At 40.5% G+C, this 17,216-nt stretch overlaps 1 protein-coding gene across 4 annotated transcripts in view; it reads left to right on the forward strand.

Moving 5' to 3' along the window:
* Positions 1-17,216, forward strand: part of nup188 (nucleoporin 188) — a 93,472-nt gene that overhangs the window by 39,069 nt on the left and 37,187 nt on the right. For all 4 annotated transcript variants that reach the window (XM_068012315.1, XM_068012318.1, XM_068012316.1 and 1 more), the window contains 8 exons: positions 1,093-1,213; positions 4,955-5,021; positions 5,127-5,252; positions 7,729-7,862; positions 9,974-10,080; positions 13,320-13,409; positions 13,599-13,715; positions 13,840-14,009. In XM_068012315.1, the coding sequence (XP_067868416.1) occupies positions 1,093-1,213; positions 4,955-5,021; positions 5,127-5,252; positions 7,729-7,862; positions 9,974-10,080; positions 13,320-13,409; positions 13,599-13,715; positions 13,840-14,009 (932 nt within the window). The remainder of the gene's footprint in view (positions 1-1,092; positions 1,214-4,954; positions 5,022-5,126; positions 5,253-7,728; positions 7,863-9,973; positions 10,081-13,319; positions 13,410-13,598; positions 13,716-13,839; positions 14,010-17,216) is intronic.

Below are 17,216 nucleotides of genomic sequence, written 5' to 3' on the forward strand. Positions count from 1 at the left end.
GGCTCCTTTGAGCTGGTTGCTAGAAGGGAGTTTTTTTCTGTATGTAAATAAATATGTGCAACTCCATCTGAGGCTTTCACAATGCTAAGTTGCACTGCTTATTTGCTCCTTATTATGAAAACTTTTAATGGCCTCAGCAATTATTGAACTCTGCTGATCATGTTATGGATATTTAATAGATTAGTGGATAGGCTGATTTTTAGTTTCCTGTCTGTTCAGAAATGGCTAAAAAGTTACTTATATTGGATTCAGCTAGACAGAGCCTCTTCGTTTTTTTTTGTCCTGGAGGTAGTGAATTGCTTGAATCAGGTATCTAAAGGGTTGCCCTTACATCTTTGCAATCTATCTTGATTCGCAATTTTATAGCTATACTTTTGGCTTAGTTCATGCAGTTCCATGTGTAGGTTGCTGTAGTCAGGCACAGCTATGTGTGCACTTGCATAGAAATTACATGAAATAGCTTCAATTTTGGTTTCAAAATATAATTCTAAAAGTATCAGTGAGGAACTCATGGTGTTTCTATTTGCTGATTTATTCTTCTGCATAATTCTTCTTAAAGGAAACTGAATTAATAGTTTTTAGTCTAAACCATGTGGTGGTGTTCACAATTTTGGAGATCAGGGCTATAATATCGCGAGCCGATTTCTGTACATACCGCAATGGTATAAAGGTTCAGTGTTTGCTCAGCACGTGATTCCATACATCTGATACATAATGTCAAAGCGTAGGTTGGTAGAAAGGAGCGAGGTAGGCGATGCTTTAAAATGACAAGTGGCTAATATTGCAAAAAAGCAGAGCAAAATTATGGTACTGCTGGAACTACCTGTGGTATTCAGCAGTCCAATCCATTCTTCATAACCACACAATAATGGATGGTACATATTTAATATCTAGATAAAACAGTGGTAATACTGGTGTGTAGGGAAAGTATGTGATTACAGTCACATACTTCATAGGGTTGGCCTTTTGGTCCTTATTTTCTTGGTATCCTGCTTTGTATTTCATTGTCACGGATACAATTAGATGAAGATAACCAATTAGTATATGCTTCACACACACATCATGTCACATCATTTTTGTGCATTTCCACAGGGACAGCTGGGAAGTACTCAGAGTCGAGGACTTCTGCCTTGTGTGGTCTTTGTTTTGAAAGAGTTGCTGCCAACCTACCATAAATGGCGCTACAACATCTATGGCATACGAGAGGAAATTGGTAAGAATTCCTACATAAATCATTTATAAACCTCTTCTCAATTTGGACAGAGGATTTATGTAGCACCTTATTATGTTCCTCAAACTCTCAAAGCATTTCATATATAATGAATTAGTTTGTACAGTTATTGCTCTTATGCGAGTAGACACGACTGCCATTTTGGTACACAACAAGCTCCCATTAACAGTAATGATTGTTGATCTGTGTTTGGTCATGGTGGATGAGGCAGGAAAGTTGGTCAGGGCACTTGGAGAACTCCCTGCCAATAATGACATGAAAGCTTCAATATTCCCTTGAGCCAGCAAAGCAGGCAAACAAAGCCTTGGCTCAATATCTCCTCTGAGATGGTGCATCTGACAACACACACTTCTTCAGTAATTTATTGCATTGCCAATGTAAAATATATTGTCCAGTTTTGGAGTAGAGTTTCTGACCTGAGAGAGTGTGCTGCCTTTTGAACTAAGCTTACCTATTTAATTGTATCTACTAGCATATTTAAGGTATATGAGTATGCATTAGTGCTATTGATGATGCAACTTTCAAGTCGCACTGTGTAGCATTTATTATTTGATACAGTAGGTTTGTTGTCTTAGTACTTGGACTTTATTTCCTGAAATAAATTATTCTAAGTTTGAAAAGCCCTGGAAATGGAAGTAATGTGGTCGTTTGGATATTTAAAACAATTTCTCACAGCAGACAACTGTGCTTTAACAGTATGGTTTAGTTAATTGGTAAGTGTATTTATAACCAATTTTAAAGCCTTAATTCACCATGTATATTTTGATACAGACTTTTGATTGCACACTAATAATTTTAACTGTTGATGCAGCATGCTGCTGAATCTGTCTGGTATTGCTTACCTGTGATTCTGTTTTCTGACTCCTCGATGGAAAAGCCCGTCAGAAAACTGCTTCCAGTAGTGAAGCTCGCGAATTTACATTTCTCCAGCCATCACAGAGGGTGTTCCTCCAACCAGTTTCATAGGCACCAAATTAATTATTAATCTATTGGGCATGCTGAGAAAACCTAATACACCATGGTAATTATCTGCAACAGATTGTTCATGCATTGCTTGGAAATCTTTTCAATTCACAGAGTGGAAAAACAAATTTGTTGTGACATTATCAAAATCAATTAACTTTTTGTTCAGGACTGTTCACAACAATTCTGCAGTATGTTTCATTAGGGAATAATGGTTTCAGCCAAAACTTGCCACCTACTTAGCTCTTGATTTCAAGTTGCTGATCGTTCAGGCACTTTCCAACATAAATGGAGGAAAAGCCACAAGAATGTTTGTTTTTGAACTGGAGATTCAGTAGTTTGAGTCGTACATTTACTTAATGGATTCTGGGATTGTCTTGCTTCCTAATGATCAATGTTCCCTTTAAAATTTGTTATGTGACCTTCCTTTATCAGTGCACATTTATCGTGCAACTGCATGCAAAAGTTATTTATCACAGAGCAAGGCCTGCACAGTACCTTGCAGGCTGCAGGACAGCCCTGCACCCACGCGGCTAAGCAGGAGCATTGCAATGACATTTATTTGCTTTCTTTCCCTGGAGAGGAAGAGAAAGAGACAATGGTGTAGTTTACTTTTGCAGTATCTTGGCGGGCTGTGAAACTTGGTTCAAACATAACAGGAACAACTTGCATTTATATAGTGCCTTTCACACGAAGCATCCCAAGTTGCTTTACGGGAGCATTACCCAAAAAATTGCACTGAACCACATGAGGAGATATTAGGTCAGATGAGGTAGGTTTTAAGGAGCATCTTAAAGAAGGGAAGAGAGATATTATGTCCATTCCCAACACTGGCTCTACATTTTCATCAGATTGTAGGTTCCATAAATCAACTCAATGATCCAACACTTAAAATTCATAACATTCAGTGGATAGGAGTAAACAGTCTCGGGCATGAAATCCTTGTATCGCTAAGCTTTGCAGTAGAAGACTGGACGTTTGCCATATTTGTCTGATACCTTCACTAGCTGGCATTACACTGTCAAAGCATTTAGTTCAGGCTAAAGCTACAAATGGAATCACACCAACAATATGAAAACAGCAAAACAATATTACACTTAAACACAATTATTCCGATTCTATAAAATAAAGCTTTTAGTTTCCGAGTCCCCTTTCAAATTCTTTAAATGGGGTCCTTTTGAGATTTTTATCTAAGTGCATTTTGGGTCAAAATCCTGGAACTTCCTTCCTAACAGCACTGTGGGTGTACCTACACCCCAAGGACTGCAGCGGTTCAAGAAGGCAGCTCACCACTTTCTCAAGGGCAGTTAGGGATGAGCAATAAATGCTGGCCTAGCCAGTGATGCCCACATCCCATGAACGAATAAGAAAAAAAGCCTTATTCCCATGAGACATTCCTGCCTCACCATTATATCCTGCTAGTTGAAAAAGGATGTAATAAAGTTGAACTATGTAACTGGCAGTCAAATATCAAATGTACATTTCCATATTGCTTTATATTTAAAGTGTAAAAAGCTGATCTTTTCACAAAAGGCATGTCTGAGGAAATGCCAGTATCTTTCTTAACCAACTGGTAACCTATATTGGTGGTTCTCAGTGTCCTCCAGGTGGTCCAAAGTGCAAGTCACTGACGCACAACATCTCAGTCAGGGCCATACAAGAGAACAGGCCAGAACACTCATCCCCACACTCTCATGACATCTCACAAACAGGCCTGCTTTTGCATGCATGGTACGAGTCATAAGTGCGAGCAGCAACAATGTAGTTGCATAAGCAAGATTTATGTTACTGTTACAACATAACATAACTGCGAGATTGGTTTTTCAATGCTTTTGGGGCTGAAAATGAAGAGGAGGAACCGGCTGAACATGGAGACCGATGTGAGACTGAAGCTCTCCAGTTTGAAACCAAACATCGCCTCATTGGTGTCTCATCAAAAGCTGCACCATTCTTCCCATTAATTCTGATGAGGTTTTTTTTTCTGTGGCAAGTGAAAGCAGGTGTGGTAGGACAAGTAGGTGGTCTGCAGGGTTTTCTTGCCCCACCTAAGTGTTCTGTGGAAGCAAAGGTTTGAGAACCACTGATCTATATTCGATTGCCAGAGTGCAAGAGACATAGATAGCACCATGGTTCTCCTGCCTCCCAGTGTAGCATGACGACCCTTTCTGTGAAACATTACGCAGCTGCAAACCATTGCGAGCCTCGATTTATTTTTGTAATTGGAGCTTGGTGGTTTTGGTATAATTTGTGTGTAATATCTTTGATGATCTGTGTTGGCTCAACTACCGCACACACCTACACAACAAGGACAAAAGTATTCCTTTCAGAAAGCAGTTAATAAAATCCCAATTTATGTTTGCCATATTTGGTCTAGTTAAAAATTTGTAAGCAAGGGTATAGCACAGAAATTTTATGACATGATGCAGGACAGGACTTTTCACCCATTACAAGGAACAACAGTTCTACTGAGGGCTGCAGTTGAAGGGAAATAGGCTATAGGTGGCTCCCAGATTGTATTGGAGCCCTGGTCATTTAAATTGATGTCTGCTAACATATATGTTCACATTGTGATATTACCATGCCCAATAATTGCCTTGGAAACAGGTTCAATGTTAAACCATGGAAGAAACCAATAGAGCAATATTTATTTTAGTCTCCCCTATTTTGTTAAATTTTCATTAAGATGAGCAATATATGTGCAGGTAATCAACGGGTGTATATGATGTAATTTCAATCAATTTGCAATTACATTTTCTTCAGGTTGCCTGATTTTTGAACTTATTTATACCATCCTGCATCTGAATCCTGCGGAGGAATCACAAAACAGGTATGATGCAAGTTTCCAGGCTAAGTTTATTTTTGGGGTGGGCTGATGAGAGGGAGGATATTGTTTTGCACAAAACTTAATATTTTTCTTTCCTCCATTTCCTAGCTCACTGAGTCTTCAGACTTTGTGCACCCATTGTTTGGCAAACACAGAAGCAGGGCAGGCCATCATAAATATTATGGCTGTTGGTGTGGACACCATTGATACAGTAATGGCAGCACAGCCCAGCAGGTAAGTTGTAATACGGAATTTGGTTAGGCAAGGTTTAGTTTATATGAACTCCAATCAACTTCCTTTGTATTTTCAGCAGTACAGAGGTTTGACTGATGTCACTAGAAAGCTTTCTAAATGCTGCACAATATAAAATACCTGTATTCGCAAAACTTTGTAAAAGGATTAATAGGTTGCGTGTGAAGGGTACTATATAATTGGTTCATGTAAAGCTATTACACTTTGTAAACTTCAAGCAATCTGCTGAAAGTCAGCTGCTATTTAGATTTTTTGCTTTTTGTGCATACCTAAATGTACAGCATATCACGTTTTGAATAGATAATTTTGTCACCCTTCCCAGTCTGTCTTGGCCTCATGCTCTCGGGTCATATGTAGTGCATGTTGGATGCAAAGCAAAACTTTTTATCTTTTCCTCAGCAGTTATCTTAGAAAAGTAGGTGCTAATGTTCAGTTTGACGGTTCTGTTTTTCAGTTATCTTTGTTGTTTCACTGAACGAAGTTACAAGATTTTAGTGCTGATTGGTAGATCTTTTTGTGCAATAAACTCATGCTTACTGGGAACTGTATTGAGCCAATCCGAACTCATTTCACTAGTGAGTCTTATTGTTGACCAAGGGAAGAGAATCTTCAGATTACTCCCAGTACTGTGCGCTTGATTTAATTAGGAAGGACAAGTAAGATATATCAAAACATGGCTAAAATGATGGTGTAAAAGGGAGGATTTCGGGTACCAAGAGCATTGGGAGAAGTTTTGGGGTGGGGAAGCTGTTCGTACAACATGGGCTTCACCTAAATGGCAGGTATGCAGGATTTAAATCAGGCAAGAAGCAAACTAAAAATAAAGGAAATGAATGCCTCTGAGAAAAATGAAGTATTGTTCATCGTTAACAATAACGGCTTGCATTTATATAGCACCTTTCATGACCACCAGAGATCTCAAAACGCATATGAGCCAATGAAATACTTTTTAAACTGTAGTTACTGTTGTAATGTAGGAAACGCAGCAGCCAGTTTACACGCAGCAAGCTCCCACAAACACCAATGTGATGATGATCAGATAATCAGTTTTTTTGTGATGTTGATTGAGGGATAAATATTGGCCAGGACACAAGATAAATTCCCTGCTCCTCTTCGAAATGCCATGGGATCTTTTATGTCCACCTGAGAGAGCAGACAAGGCCTCGGGTTAACGTCTCATCTGAAAGAAAGCACCTGTGACAGTGCAGCACTCCCTCAGTAATTGTAGGTGAAATATGAAGTATTTGGACAATGGGCACAGGATAGAGGGCACAAATAGAATGTTCGCGAGCTTCGAACAATGCTAAGAATTTTTTCTGCCCAGGATAGTGGATGTGTTGAACAAACATTTAGAAGAGGGGTAGTTCATTCAAGTCAATTGACACCTTTTAAAGGAGCTGGATCGATGTATCTTGAGTGTAATTGAAGGTTGTAGTGATATGAGTGACGCTAATTTATTTCCTCTGCCTCCCCTGAAAAAAATCAGTGTTCCCTAAATCGATAAGTGGTGACGGAGATTAAGCCTGTGATAAAGTAATCAAATGCAGACTCTGGTTGAGTTGGCTTGATGGACCAAAAGGACTTTTCTTCTGGATTTTCCCTGTGCGTATGTATTCCGCCATTTGGACGGGATTCAAATTCTAGATGTGATTGGCCGGCAATCTAACTTGCTGAACCTCTCAACCTATTGTGAAAGGCAACTGGCTCACGAGCCCTTTGAAGTGAGTTAGGAGGTTTTAGCTGTTGGTCGGCGCTCTGTAATTGGTTAGTTATTCTGTTTGTTTATCTCATGAGATTTTGGAGTCCGCAGATTGAAATAACTTTTGATCAAAAAAAGAAATATTTGCATGACATCAATTGCATTTCTTTCATTTGTACATCATTTAGGATTTTAAAATTTTGAGTGGAAGGAATTTTTCTTGCTCACTACTTTTCTGCTAACAGTTCTACAATAGATCTCTGATTCAATTAAATATCAAAACAATAGATTGCTTGTACATTCTCCTGCAGTTTAGTCTAGTGGTGGTATGCTAATTATCAGTTAATATTGAGGTATTAACATTTTGGTAAGTTAGAAAAGCATTTTAAAAAGGTCTGATCGAAAGTTATGGGGAGTTGAAGGTATAATATTAAATGCAGTGGAAATGTTTGTATTTTAAGTAAAGAAAAATAGACACTGCAACGTTGCATAGCTAAACTGCTTTGTCTTTGCTGCTGAAGACTGCTGCATTGCAGTAAAAGACCACTATATATAGATAAACAGGAGTAAAAAGAGAAAAATAATTATAATTACCAGTAAGTTCCCTTAAAGAATATTGTAAATGTGAAACTTTTCCTCTTCCCTAATGCTGAGTATTTATATATCTCCTAGTTTTGACAATTTACGAATATAAATTTTATCTAACTTCCTGCTTTTTTTTCTCCTGCATTCTCAACCAACTGCCAAAACTAAATGCAGCAGTGGATCTGAAGGATCAGGTCAGACCCTCATTCAGACCATCAAGCTAGCATTTTCTATAACTAATAATGTAATCAAACTGAAACCATCATCAGAAGTGGTCTCACCGTTGGAGCAAGCCCTGACACAGCATGGTATGTAATAATAATGGGAAGCAATGAGTAATCAGAAATAACATTTAGGAATAGGATGGAATTGTTATTGCTGCTAATGTTTTACCCGTTCTGAGTGTCCCGTTGCAACACAGCATATCAATTGCTGAAGCAATAATTCCAGGGAGGCATTAAGTGACATATTTTGGGTTTACAGAAGGACTGAAATTAACCAGTCACAAACCAGGAGAAAAAGGTTAAGGCTGCATTTGCTGACAATGCAACCACTAGGTGGCGCAGAACTTGCACATGTGCAAACGCAGCCTCATGCACTGAAATGTCACTGTCTGCGACATTTTGGTAGCTGCCAGTAGTATAGATGGCACTGCTCAATTTATCACAAAAGCAAAAACAAATGAAACCTAAATCCCCAATGGCTGCTCCATCCCACCCCCAACAGTACCCCTCTAGTTTCTGCCATCACGCTTCTCTTCAGCCGAGGGAGGAGAAGTGGTGAGGTAGGGAGTGAGCGGCCCACAGGTAGGTGGGGGGGGTGAAGCAGGGAGCAGTTGGCCAAGGGGGGAGAAGTGGCGAGGCAGGGAGCAAGTGGCCCACAGGTAGGTGAGAGGGTGAAGTGGGGAGCTAGCGGCCGAGGGAGGAGAAATGGCATGGTGGGGAGCACGTGGTGAGCAGACGTTGCAGTACGCGATGACGTTAGATTAGATTAGATTAGAGATACAGCACCGAAACAGGCCCCCCGGCCCACCGAGTCTGTGCCGAACATCAACCACCCACCTATACTAATCCTACGCTAATCCCATATTCCTACCAAACATCCCCACCTGTCCCTATATTTCCCTACCACCTACCTATACTAGTGACAATTTATAATGGCCAATTTCCCTATCAACCTGCAAGTCTTTTGGCTTGTGGGAGGAAACCGGAGCACCCGGAGAAAACCCACGCAGACACAGGGAGAACTTGCAAACTCCACACAGGCAGTACCCGGAATCGAACCCGGGTCCCTGGAGCTGTGAGGCTGCAGTGCTAACCACTGCGCCACTGTGCCGCCCAGTTGTCGCAAGTGTGTGCGAATTGGTCCTGGAAAGCCAGGTGCTGACGCAGGCTGCGCATGCGCAGCACCATACTGACCACAAGAGTCTGTTCTGCACATGTGCAAAGTTCAGAGCACTCTGATGACGCCGCCACTGGGCTGCATTGTCAGGAGACACTTTGAAAGACTAAATTCGTCTCTTGCAGTGGCAGATATTCCTTCTGTTGGTAGTCATTCTGTGTTGAAGTGGGAAAACTACTTTTGAATCCGGTGAGATGATTGAGCATAGTTTGGTAGGGTTTGGGAAACATGTCCAGACAAATATTAAATACTTATCAGGAGCATGTATTAGCGAGTTTGAAAATATTGTTTATTTTTTAAATGCTTAATCATGTGGTTAATGGAATAAGCATCAAACTGGAATGTTGTGTCCAGTAAATTTCTGTCATTGACTGAGTTCTATCAGCCCTACACCACCTCCATGGAATGCTGTCCTCTATTGTGGAGCTATAAGAAAGCATAATTCAGCTTGCATTGCGAATTGCACTTTCTGCTAGATGACCACAGTGTGGCATTGATAGTTGTGTGTTGTTCCATACCAAGTTTCCAGCTGGCTGAGGAGCACTGCTTTTGGAAGTGGATACAGACAGGTTAAGTTTGAAAACTAGAATACCTTAAATTAGCTGGGTGGCATGACAAATTGGAAATTAAAGATTAAGTAATATTTTGAGGGGGAAAAGGACAATAAATCTAATAGTTAAGGACATTTTTGGTAAAGGCTCTGCTGTCCATTTCTTTGAGTAGACAGAGGGTGTGAGGGGGAATAAAAGAATTCTCCATAATGTTGACACAAGTGGAATTGGCTTTCTAGTGGCCAGTCATAGCTCACTTGCTCTTCACTCCCACCCAATCATCACTGACTGTTACCAGAAAGTCATAGAATCATTTACTTAATACTGAATCTCTTGGTATAATCCATCTGTAAAGTCTGGTGGTATCAATATGGTATTTGTAACAGTTCTTGTAGCCAGATTAATGTCACAGCTGATTTTGTTTTTTGGCTTTTGATTTTGTTTTGTGTTCATGTTAACTATTTCAGGTACCCACGGTAATAATTTGATAGCAGTTTTAGCAAAGTATATCTACCACAGGCATGATCCTGCACTGCCACGCCTTGCTATCCAGCTCCTGAAGAGACTTGCAATGGTAGGTTATGTTTTAAAGTTTGTGTCCCAAGTTTGAACTCTAGTTGTTTGAAGTAGCTGATCTCAGTAGGAGTACTACTATTAGTCTCTAACCTCCTGGGGTTGAGAGGGGAAAATTGACCAAAAGTTCTCATTCGCAGTTGCTGCCCAGCAAACGCTGCTGGAATCGTGCCTATGTGCATGTTGACTAAGGACAAAATTGGGCTCATCTGTGGTAGATAGCCTGCTGACACTGAGGATATGGACTCGTGTATCAAGAATGATCACTTGAACGATGTACACCGAGAGACAACTGGTGCATGTGAGGGGGGCGGTTATAAGTTTATATGTAAATATGTGGAGATGTTAACTGGTTCTAAGGGTGCTTTACCTTCAAGTACTTACATTTCATGCGTCTTAAGCACTTCGTCTTACAGAAAGCAATTACATTTTTGTCACCCAGGAATGTAAGCAGGAGCAGAAATAGACCATGTGGCCCCTCGAGCCTGCTTTGCCATTCAGTACAATCATGGCTGATCTTCTGCCTCGACTCCATTTTGCTGCCTGCTCCCATATCCCTTGATTCTCTTAGAGACCAAAAATCTTACCTATCTCGGTTTTGAATATACTCAAAAATGGAGCATCCACAACCTTCTGGGGTAGACAATTCCAAAGATTCACAACCCTCTGAGTGAAGAAATTTTAAACGACCAACGCTTTATCCTGAGACAGTGCTTCCATGTTCTAGATTCCCCAGCCAGGAAAAACAACCTTTCAGTCTCTACGCTCTGAATCTTGTATGTATGAGTAGTCTGTCTGAACATCAACATTTGAAAGTTTCATGCCTTTTAAAAAAAATTCTGCTTTTCTGTTACTACTGAAGTGAATAACCTCACACTTCCCCACATCAATCTAACCATCTCCCCTTGACGTTCAATGGCATTACCATCGCTGAATCCCCCACTATCAGCATCCTGGGGGTTACCATTGAGCAGAAACTGAACTGGACCTGCCACATAAATGCTGTGGCTACAAGAGCAGGTCAGAGGCTGGGAATTCTGTGGCGAGTAATTCACCTCCTGACTCCCCAATGCCTGTGCACCATCTACAAGGCACAAGTCAGCAGTGTGATGGAATACTGTCCACCTGCCTGGATGAGTGCAGCTTCAACAATACTCAAGAAACCCGACACCACCCAGGTCAAAGCAGCCGACTTGATCGACACCCCATCCACTACCTTAGAAGTTCACTCCACTACCGACACACAGTGGCAGCAGTGTGTACTATTTACAAGATGCACTGCAGCAACTCTCAAAGACTCCTTCAGCAGCACCTTCCAAACCCACGACCTCTACCACCTAGAAGGACAACGGCAGCAAATGCATGGGAAAAAAATTATACTCCACCTGTCGCCTTGTTACCCACTCACTTAAACTGTCTATACCTCTTTGCAACCACTTTGTCATTTCCTCACAGCTTGCATTCCCACCAAATTTTGTATTGTCAGCAAACTTGGATATATTGCTCTCGGTCTCGTCATCTATGTCATAAATATAGATTGTAAATGAGGCCCCAGTACTGATCCTTGCAGCACTCCACTAGTTGCAGCCTGCCAACTTGAAAATACCCTGCTTATCCCTAATATCTGCTTCCTGTCTTAACCAATCTTCCGTTCAGAATATATTACCCCCAACTCCATGAGCCTTTATCTTGCGCATTAACTTTTTGTGTGGCACCTTATCAACTTCCCTTAATGTACCCTATTTGTTACATTCTTAAAAAAAACTCCATTGTCAAACATGATTTCCCTTTTGTAAAACCATGTTGACTTTGTCTGATCATGCTATGATTTTCTAAGTATTTTGTTAAGACTTTCTTAATAGATTCCAGCATTTTCCTGGTGACTGATGTCAGGCTAACTGGCCTGTAGTTCCCTGGTTTCTCTCTCCCTCCTTGAATAGTGGTGTTACATTTGCTAACTTCCAATCCGCTGGGCCCGTATTAGAATGTAAGAAATTTTGGAAAATCATAACCAGTGCATCTGTTATCTCTGTAGCTACCTGTTATAGAACCCTAAGATGCAGGTCATCAGGTCCTGGGAAACAGTGTTATTTGGGGACATTGTAATACTCTAGTGTGAGTAGATCACAATTTTCAATCTTTTTTAATGAATCCCAATGCCATAAACCTTGAGAAACAGATTGTTGAGCTACCCTGTCTCTCACTAGTGATGTACCTTTAGTGGTAATTTGAAATTGTATGTTAGCTTTGTGTAAACTCGGTTGGACCAGACCTATGGCCAGGCTTCAGTTTGAGAGTCAAGATGTCGGATGGGACTACAGGCAGGCTCTGGGTCGAGATTCGACAGGCTAGAAGTTGAGGGGGCAGGGTTAAGACAGTAGTTTCAAATTGTTCAAGTTATGTTATTGAGAATTTTCATATCTGAATGCCTTGATGTTGCCTTATAATCGTTCCGCAATATCTATTCTGTTTTCAAACGGTTGACATCTATAGTCAGACAATAAGAGAGGATTGCAAGAATGAGTAGGGAGATAGATGAGACAGAAAGAAGAATGCGTAATACCAGTATGGAGACGCTGTTTACAATCCCTCTGTCAGTCTCTGCCAGCAGTGTGTTTGAGTCGATCTTGCCTTGAGACCCACTCCTGGACTGTTGCTGATTTAAACCTTGTTTTCATGGCAGAGAGATTAGATTTTGAGACTCAATACACTCTCCCACTCTAAATGGAATACAAATATAGTTAAAAGATGGTAGCTTTGACTTGTAAACCTGTTATCACTTGAGAAGAGAATGTGATAGCGATCTAAAATCTCCAATATTCAGTCAACTAGCAGCCATTTATCATTTTTATCTTTTTCATAAGTTTTTATCACCATGTTAATGTATATCGCTTACATGCATGTACTATAGCGTAATTAGGTACTTTACGTAGAACATGAAACACTCCCCTCCCAAATGGTATGCTTATAAAATGTTAAAAATTATGGATGACCACTTAAAAATCGTGAAATCCGTACAGGTTTTCTTGAGGTGTAGCATCAAAGCAAGTAAAGCTTTTTTGATATTGTGCTTTACATGCCTGATGAAATAAGTAATTGTGAAAGGGTTTGGACTGAACATCCCACATTGCCAGCTGTAGGAGAGCAGCTCATGAGAAGACGTAATTTGTGGAGGATGGGTAAGTTAAAAGAGAAGGGTTATAAATACATGCATTGAAACATTTTTTTTATACATTACAGGTGGCTCCAATGTCAGTGTATGCTTGCCTTGGAAGTGATGCTGCAGCAATACGTGATGCATTTCTTAATAGACTGCAGAGCAAGACAGAGGTGCCTGTTCTCTTATTTCACAAAATGATAATTGCTAATGCCCTGTGCTGCTAACTCGGATAAAAGCAAATGTACACTGCATTTGGTACAAACAGCATTCTGAAAAGAAGCTTAAAAATGAGAACGATGCAGACAAGTCAGTTCCTCCAGATGTTGTTAGAAAGTTAAGTAACATTTTTTGTGTTTCAGGATATGCGGATTAAGGTGATGATCCTGGAGTTTTTAACTGTTGCTGTGGAAACGCAGCCTGGCTTGATTGAGCTCTTCCTCAACTTGGAAATGAAAGATGATGCAGTTGGGTCAAAGGTGAGAAATAAAAATTAGCCTGTCTCTGGAGGGCATGCCTCACACAGTGCAGCTAAAATCTGGATGTCATATTGACCAAACTTAATTTAAAACTAATAGTCTGCCCTGTGGTGTATATTCACAGGAATTTATCCTGGGGGAATGGAGCTGTCTACAGGTGGTACTGGAATTCATTGACTCCAAGCAACAAGGAAAGTATTGGTGCCCCCCTCTCATCCATCGTGCTGCCATTGCTTTTTTGCATGCATTGTGGCAGGATCGCAGGGACAGTGCCATGACCGTTTTGCGAGCCAAGTATGTCCAGTTTCTTATTTGTAATTAAAGTATTTTTTCTTTTTTTTTTGTAGCCCACAACTTATATTTTTGTCCCCATAGCAGCTTCGTTGGTTTAAAAGTAATTAATTCCCAGAATACAGACGGTATACAGAATTGGTTGCACTGATTATTTAGCTGTTGGATTTTGATACAATTTAATTATAAATGAGATTTGCAGTCTAACTATATAGTCAGCTATAACTGTCAGAAGCAAGAGGGGTGTTTTACTATAATCCTAGATTTAATAATCATGAGTTATACTGTGATAACCCCTCTAAGCTAGGAAAGCTGTATTGTCCAGTTTCCACGAGATAATGAACCTAATCCATGATCGAAGGTGGGTGTTTTTCTTTAATTCATTCACAGGGTGTGGTTGCCACTGGCAAGCCCAGCATTTATTATCCATCCTTAATTGCCCTTGAGAAGGTGGTGAGCTGCCTTCTGGAGCAGGTGCAGTCCTTGTGGTGAAGGTGCTCCCACAGGTAGGGAGTTCCAGGATTTGACCCAGTGACAGTGAAGGAACGGTGATATAATTCCGGTGGTGTTCCCATATGTCTGCTACCCTTGTCCTTCTAGGTAGTAGAGGTGGGTTTACAAGGTGCTGTTAAAGTAACATTGGTGATTTGCTGCAATGCATCTTGTAGATAGTACACACTGCTGCCACTGTGTGCTGGTGGTGGAGGGAGTGAACTTTTAAGGTGGTGAATGGGTTGTCGATCAAGTGGGCTGCTTTGACCTGGGTGGCATCGGGTTTCTTGAGTGTTGTTGGAGCTGCACCCATCTAGGCAAGTGTTCCATCACACTCCTGACTTGTGACTTGTAGATGGTGGACAGGCTTTGGTAAATCAGAAAGTGAGTTACTTGCCACAGAATTTCCAGCTTCTGACCTGTTCTTATAACCACAGTATTTATATGGCTGGCCCAGTTAAGCTTTTGGTTAATGGTAACACCCAGAATGTTGTTAGTGCAGTATTTGGCATTAGAATGCTGTTGAATGGCAGGAGGTAGATAGATTGCCTTTTGTTGTAGATGGAGTGTCTGGCACTTAACTGGCAAGTAACATTCATGCCATATATCAGTCCAAGTGATGATGTGCAGGACTTGCTGCATGTGGGCACGGACCTCATTATCTGTGGAATTGCGAATGGAACTGTTTACAAGGTGACAGTTAACCAGAAAGTCTCCTTTAAAGGACCTTTAAAGGAATTAAAGGACCTAATGAATTATTCATATGCGAACTAAGAATTTTTAAAAAGAAAGATTTGCAATTATATTGTGCTTTTCATGACCTCAGGATATCCCAAGTGTTTTGCAGCCGATGAAGCACTGTTGAAATGTAGTCACTATTGCAATGTAGGAAACAAGGCAGTTCATTTGTGCACATCAAGGACCCACAAACAGTAATGAGATAATGACCAGATAATCATTTTGTTTCGTGTTGTTGATTAGGGAATAAATGTTAGCCAGAGCACTGGGGATGACTTCCCTGCTCTTCTTTGAAACAAATGAATTAGGAGCAGGAGTAGGTCACTCGGCCCCTCAAGCCTCTCCTCATCTCGGTCTTAAATGGAAAACCCCTTATTTTTAAGCAGTGACCTCTAGTTTTAGATTCTGTCACAAGGGGAAACATCCTTTCCACATTCACCCTGTCAAGTCCCCATAGATCTTATATATTTCAATCAAGTCGCCTCTTACTCTTCTAAACTCCAGCGGATACAAGACTAGCCTGTCCAACCTTTCCTCATTAGACAGCCCGCCCATTCCAGTTATTAATCTATTAAACCTTCTCTTGAATTGCTTCCAACGCATTTACATTCTTCCTTAAATAGAGACCAATTCTGTACACAGTGTTTCAGATGTGGTCTCAGCAATGCCCTGTAAAACTGAAGCATAACCTCCCTACTTTTGTATTCAATTCCCTTCTCAATAAACAATGACATTCTGTTAGCTTTCCTGATTACGTGCTGTACCTGCATGCTAACCTTTTGTGATTCCTGCACTAGGACACCCAGATCCTTCTGCATCTTAGAGCTCTGCAATCTCACTGTTTAGATAATATGCTTTTTTTATTATTCCTGCCATAATGGACAATTTCACATTTTCCCACATTATACTTCATTTGCCAGATCTTTGCCCACTCATTTAACTTATTTATATCCCTTTGTAGCCTCCTTATGTCCTCTTCACAACTTATTTTCTTACCTGTCTTTGTGTCATCAACAAATTTAGCAACCATACTTTTGGTCCCTTCATCCAAGTCATTTATATAAATTGTAAAAAGTTGAGGCCCCTGCACTAATCCCTGTGGCACACCATTCATTACATTTTGCCACCCAGGAAATGACCCATTTATGCCTGCTCTGTTTCCTGTTAGCTAGCCAATCTTCTGTCCATGCCAGTATGTTACCCTCTACACCATGTGCTTTTATTTTCTGCAGTAACCTTTGATGTGGCCCCTTATCAAATGCCTTCTGGAAATCTAAGTACAGTACATCCACCAGTTCCCCTTTAACCACAGCACATGTTACTTCAAAGAATTCCAATAAATTGGTTAAGCGTGATTTCCCTTTCACAAAACCATCTTGACTCTGCCTGATTACCTTGATTTTTTTTCTAAGTGCCCTGTTATAATGTCTTTAATATAGCTTCTAACATTTTGCCTAAAACAGATGGTAAGCTAACTGGCCTGTAGCTTCTGGCTTTCTATCTCCCTCCTTTTTTGAATAAAGGAGTTACATTGGCTGTTTTCCAATCTACTGGAACCTACCCAGAATCTAGGGAATTTTGGAAAATTAAAACCAATGCATCAACTATCTCACTAGCCACTTCTTTTAACACCCTAGGATGAAGTCCATCAGGACCTGGGGACTTGTCAGCCTGCAGCTCCAACAATTTGCTCAGTACCACATCTCTGGTGATTGTAATTTTCTTGAGTTCCTCCCTCCCTTCCATTTCCTGATTTACAGCTATTTCTGGGATGTTACTTGTATCCTCTATAGTGAAGACTAATGCAAAATACCTGTTCGATTCATCTGCCATCTCCTTATTTTCCATTATTAATTCCCCAGAATCACTTTCTATAGGAGCAACGCTCACTTTAACTTTTCTTTTCTAAATATCTATAGAAACTCTTACTATGTGTTTTTATATTTCCAGCTAGCTTTCTCTTGTACTGTAAATAATGCC

Source organism: Heterodontus francisci, chromosome 32 (genome assembly GCF_036365525.1).
Source record: "Heterodontus francisci isolate sHetFra1 chromosome 32, sHetFra1.hap1, whole genome shotgun sequence".
Classification (NCBI taxonomy): domain Eukaryota; kingdom Metazoa; phylum Chordata; class Chondrichthyes; order Heterodontiformes; family Heterodontidae; genus Heterodontus; species Heterodontus francisci.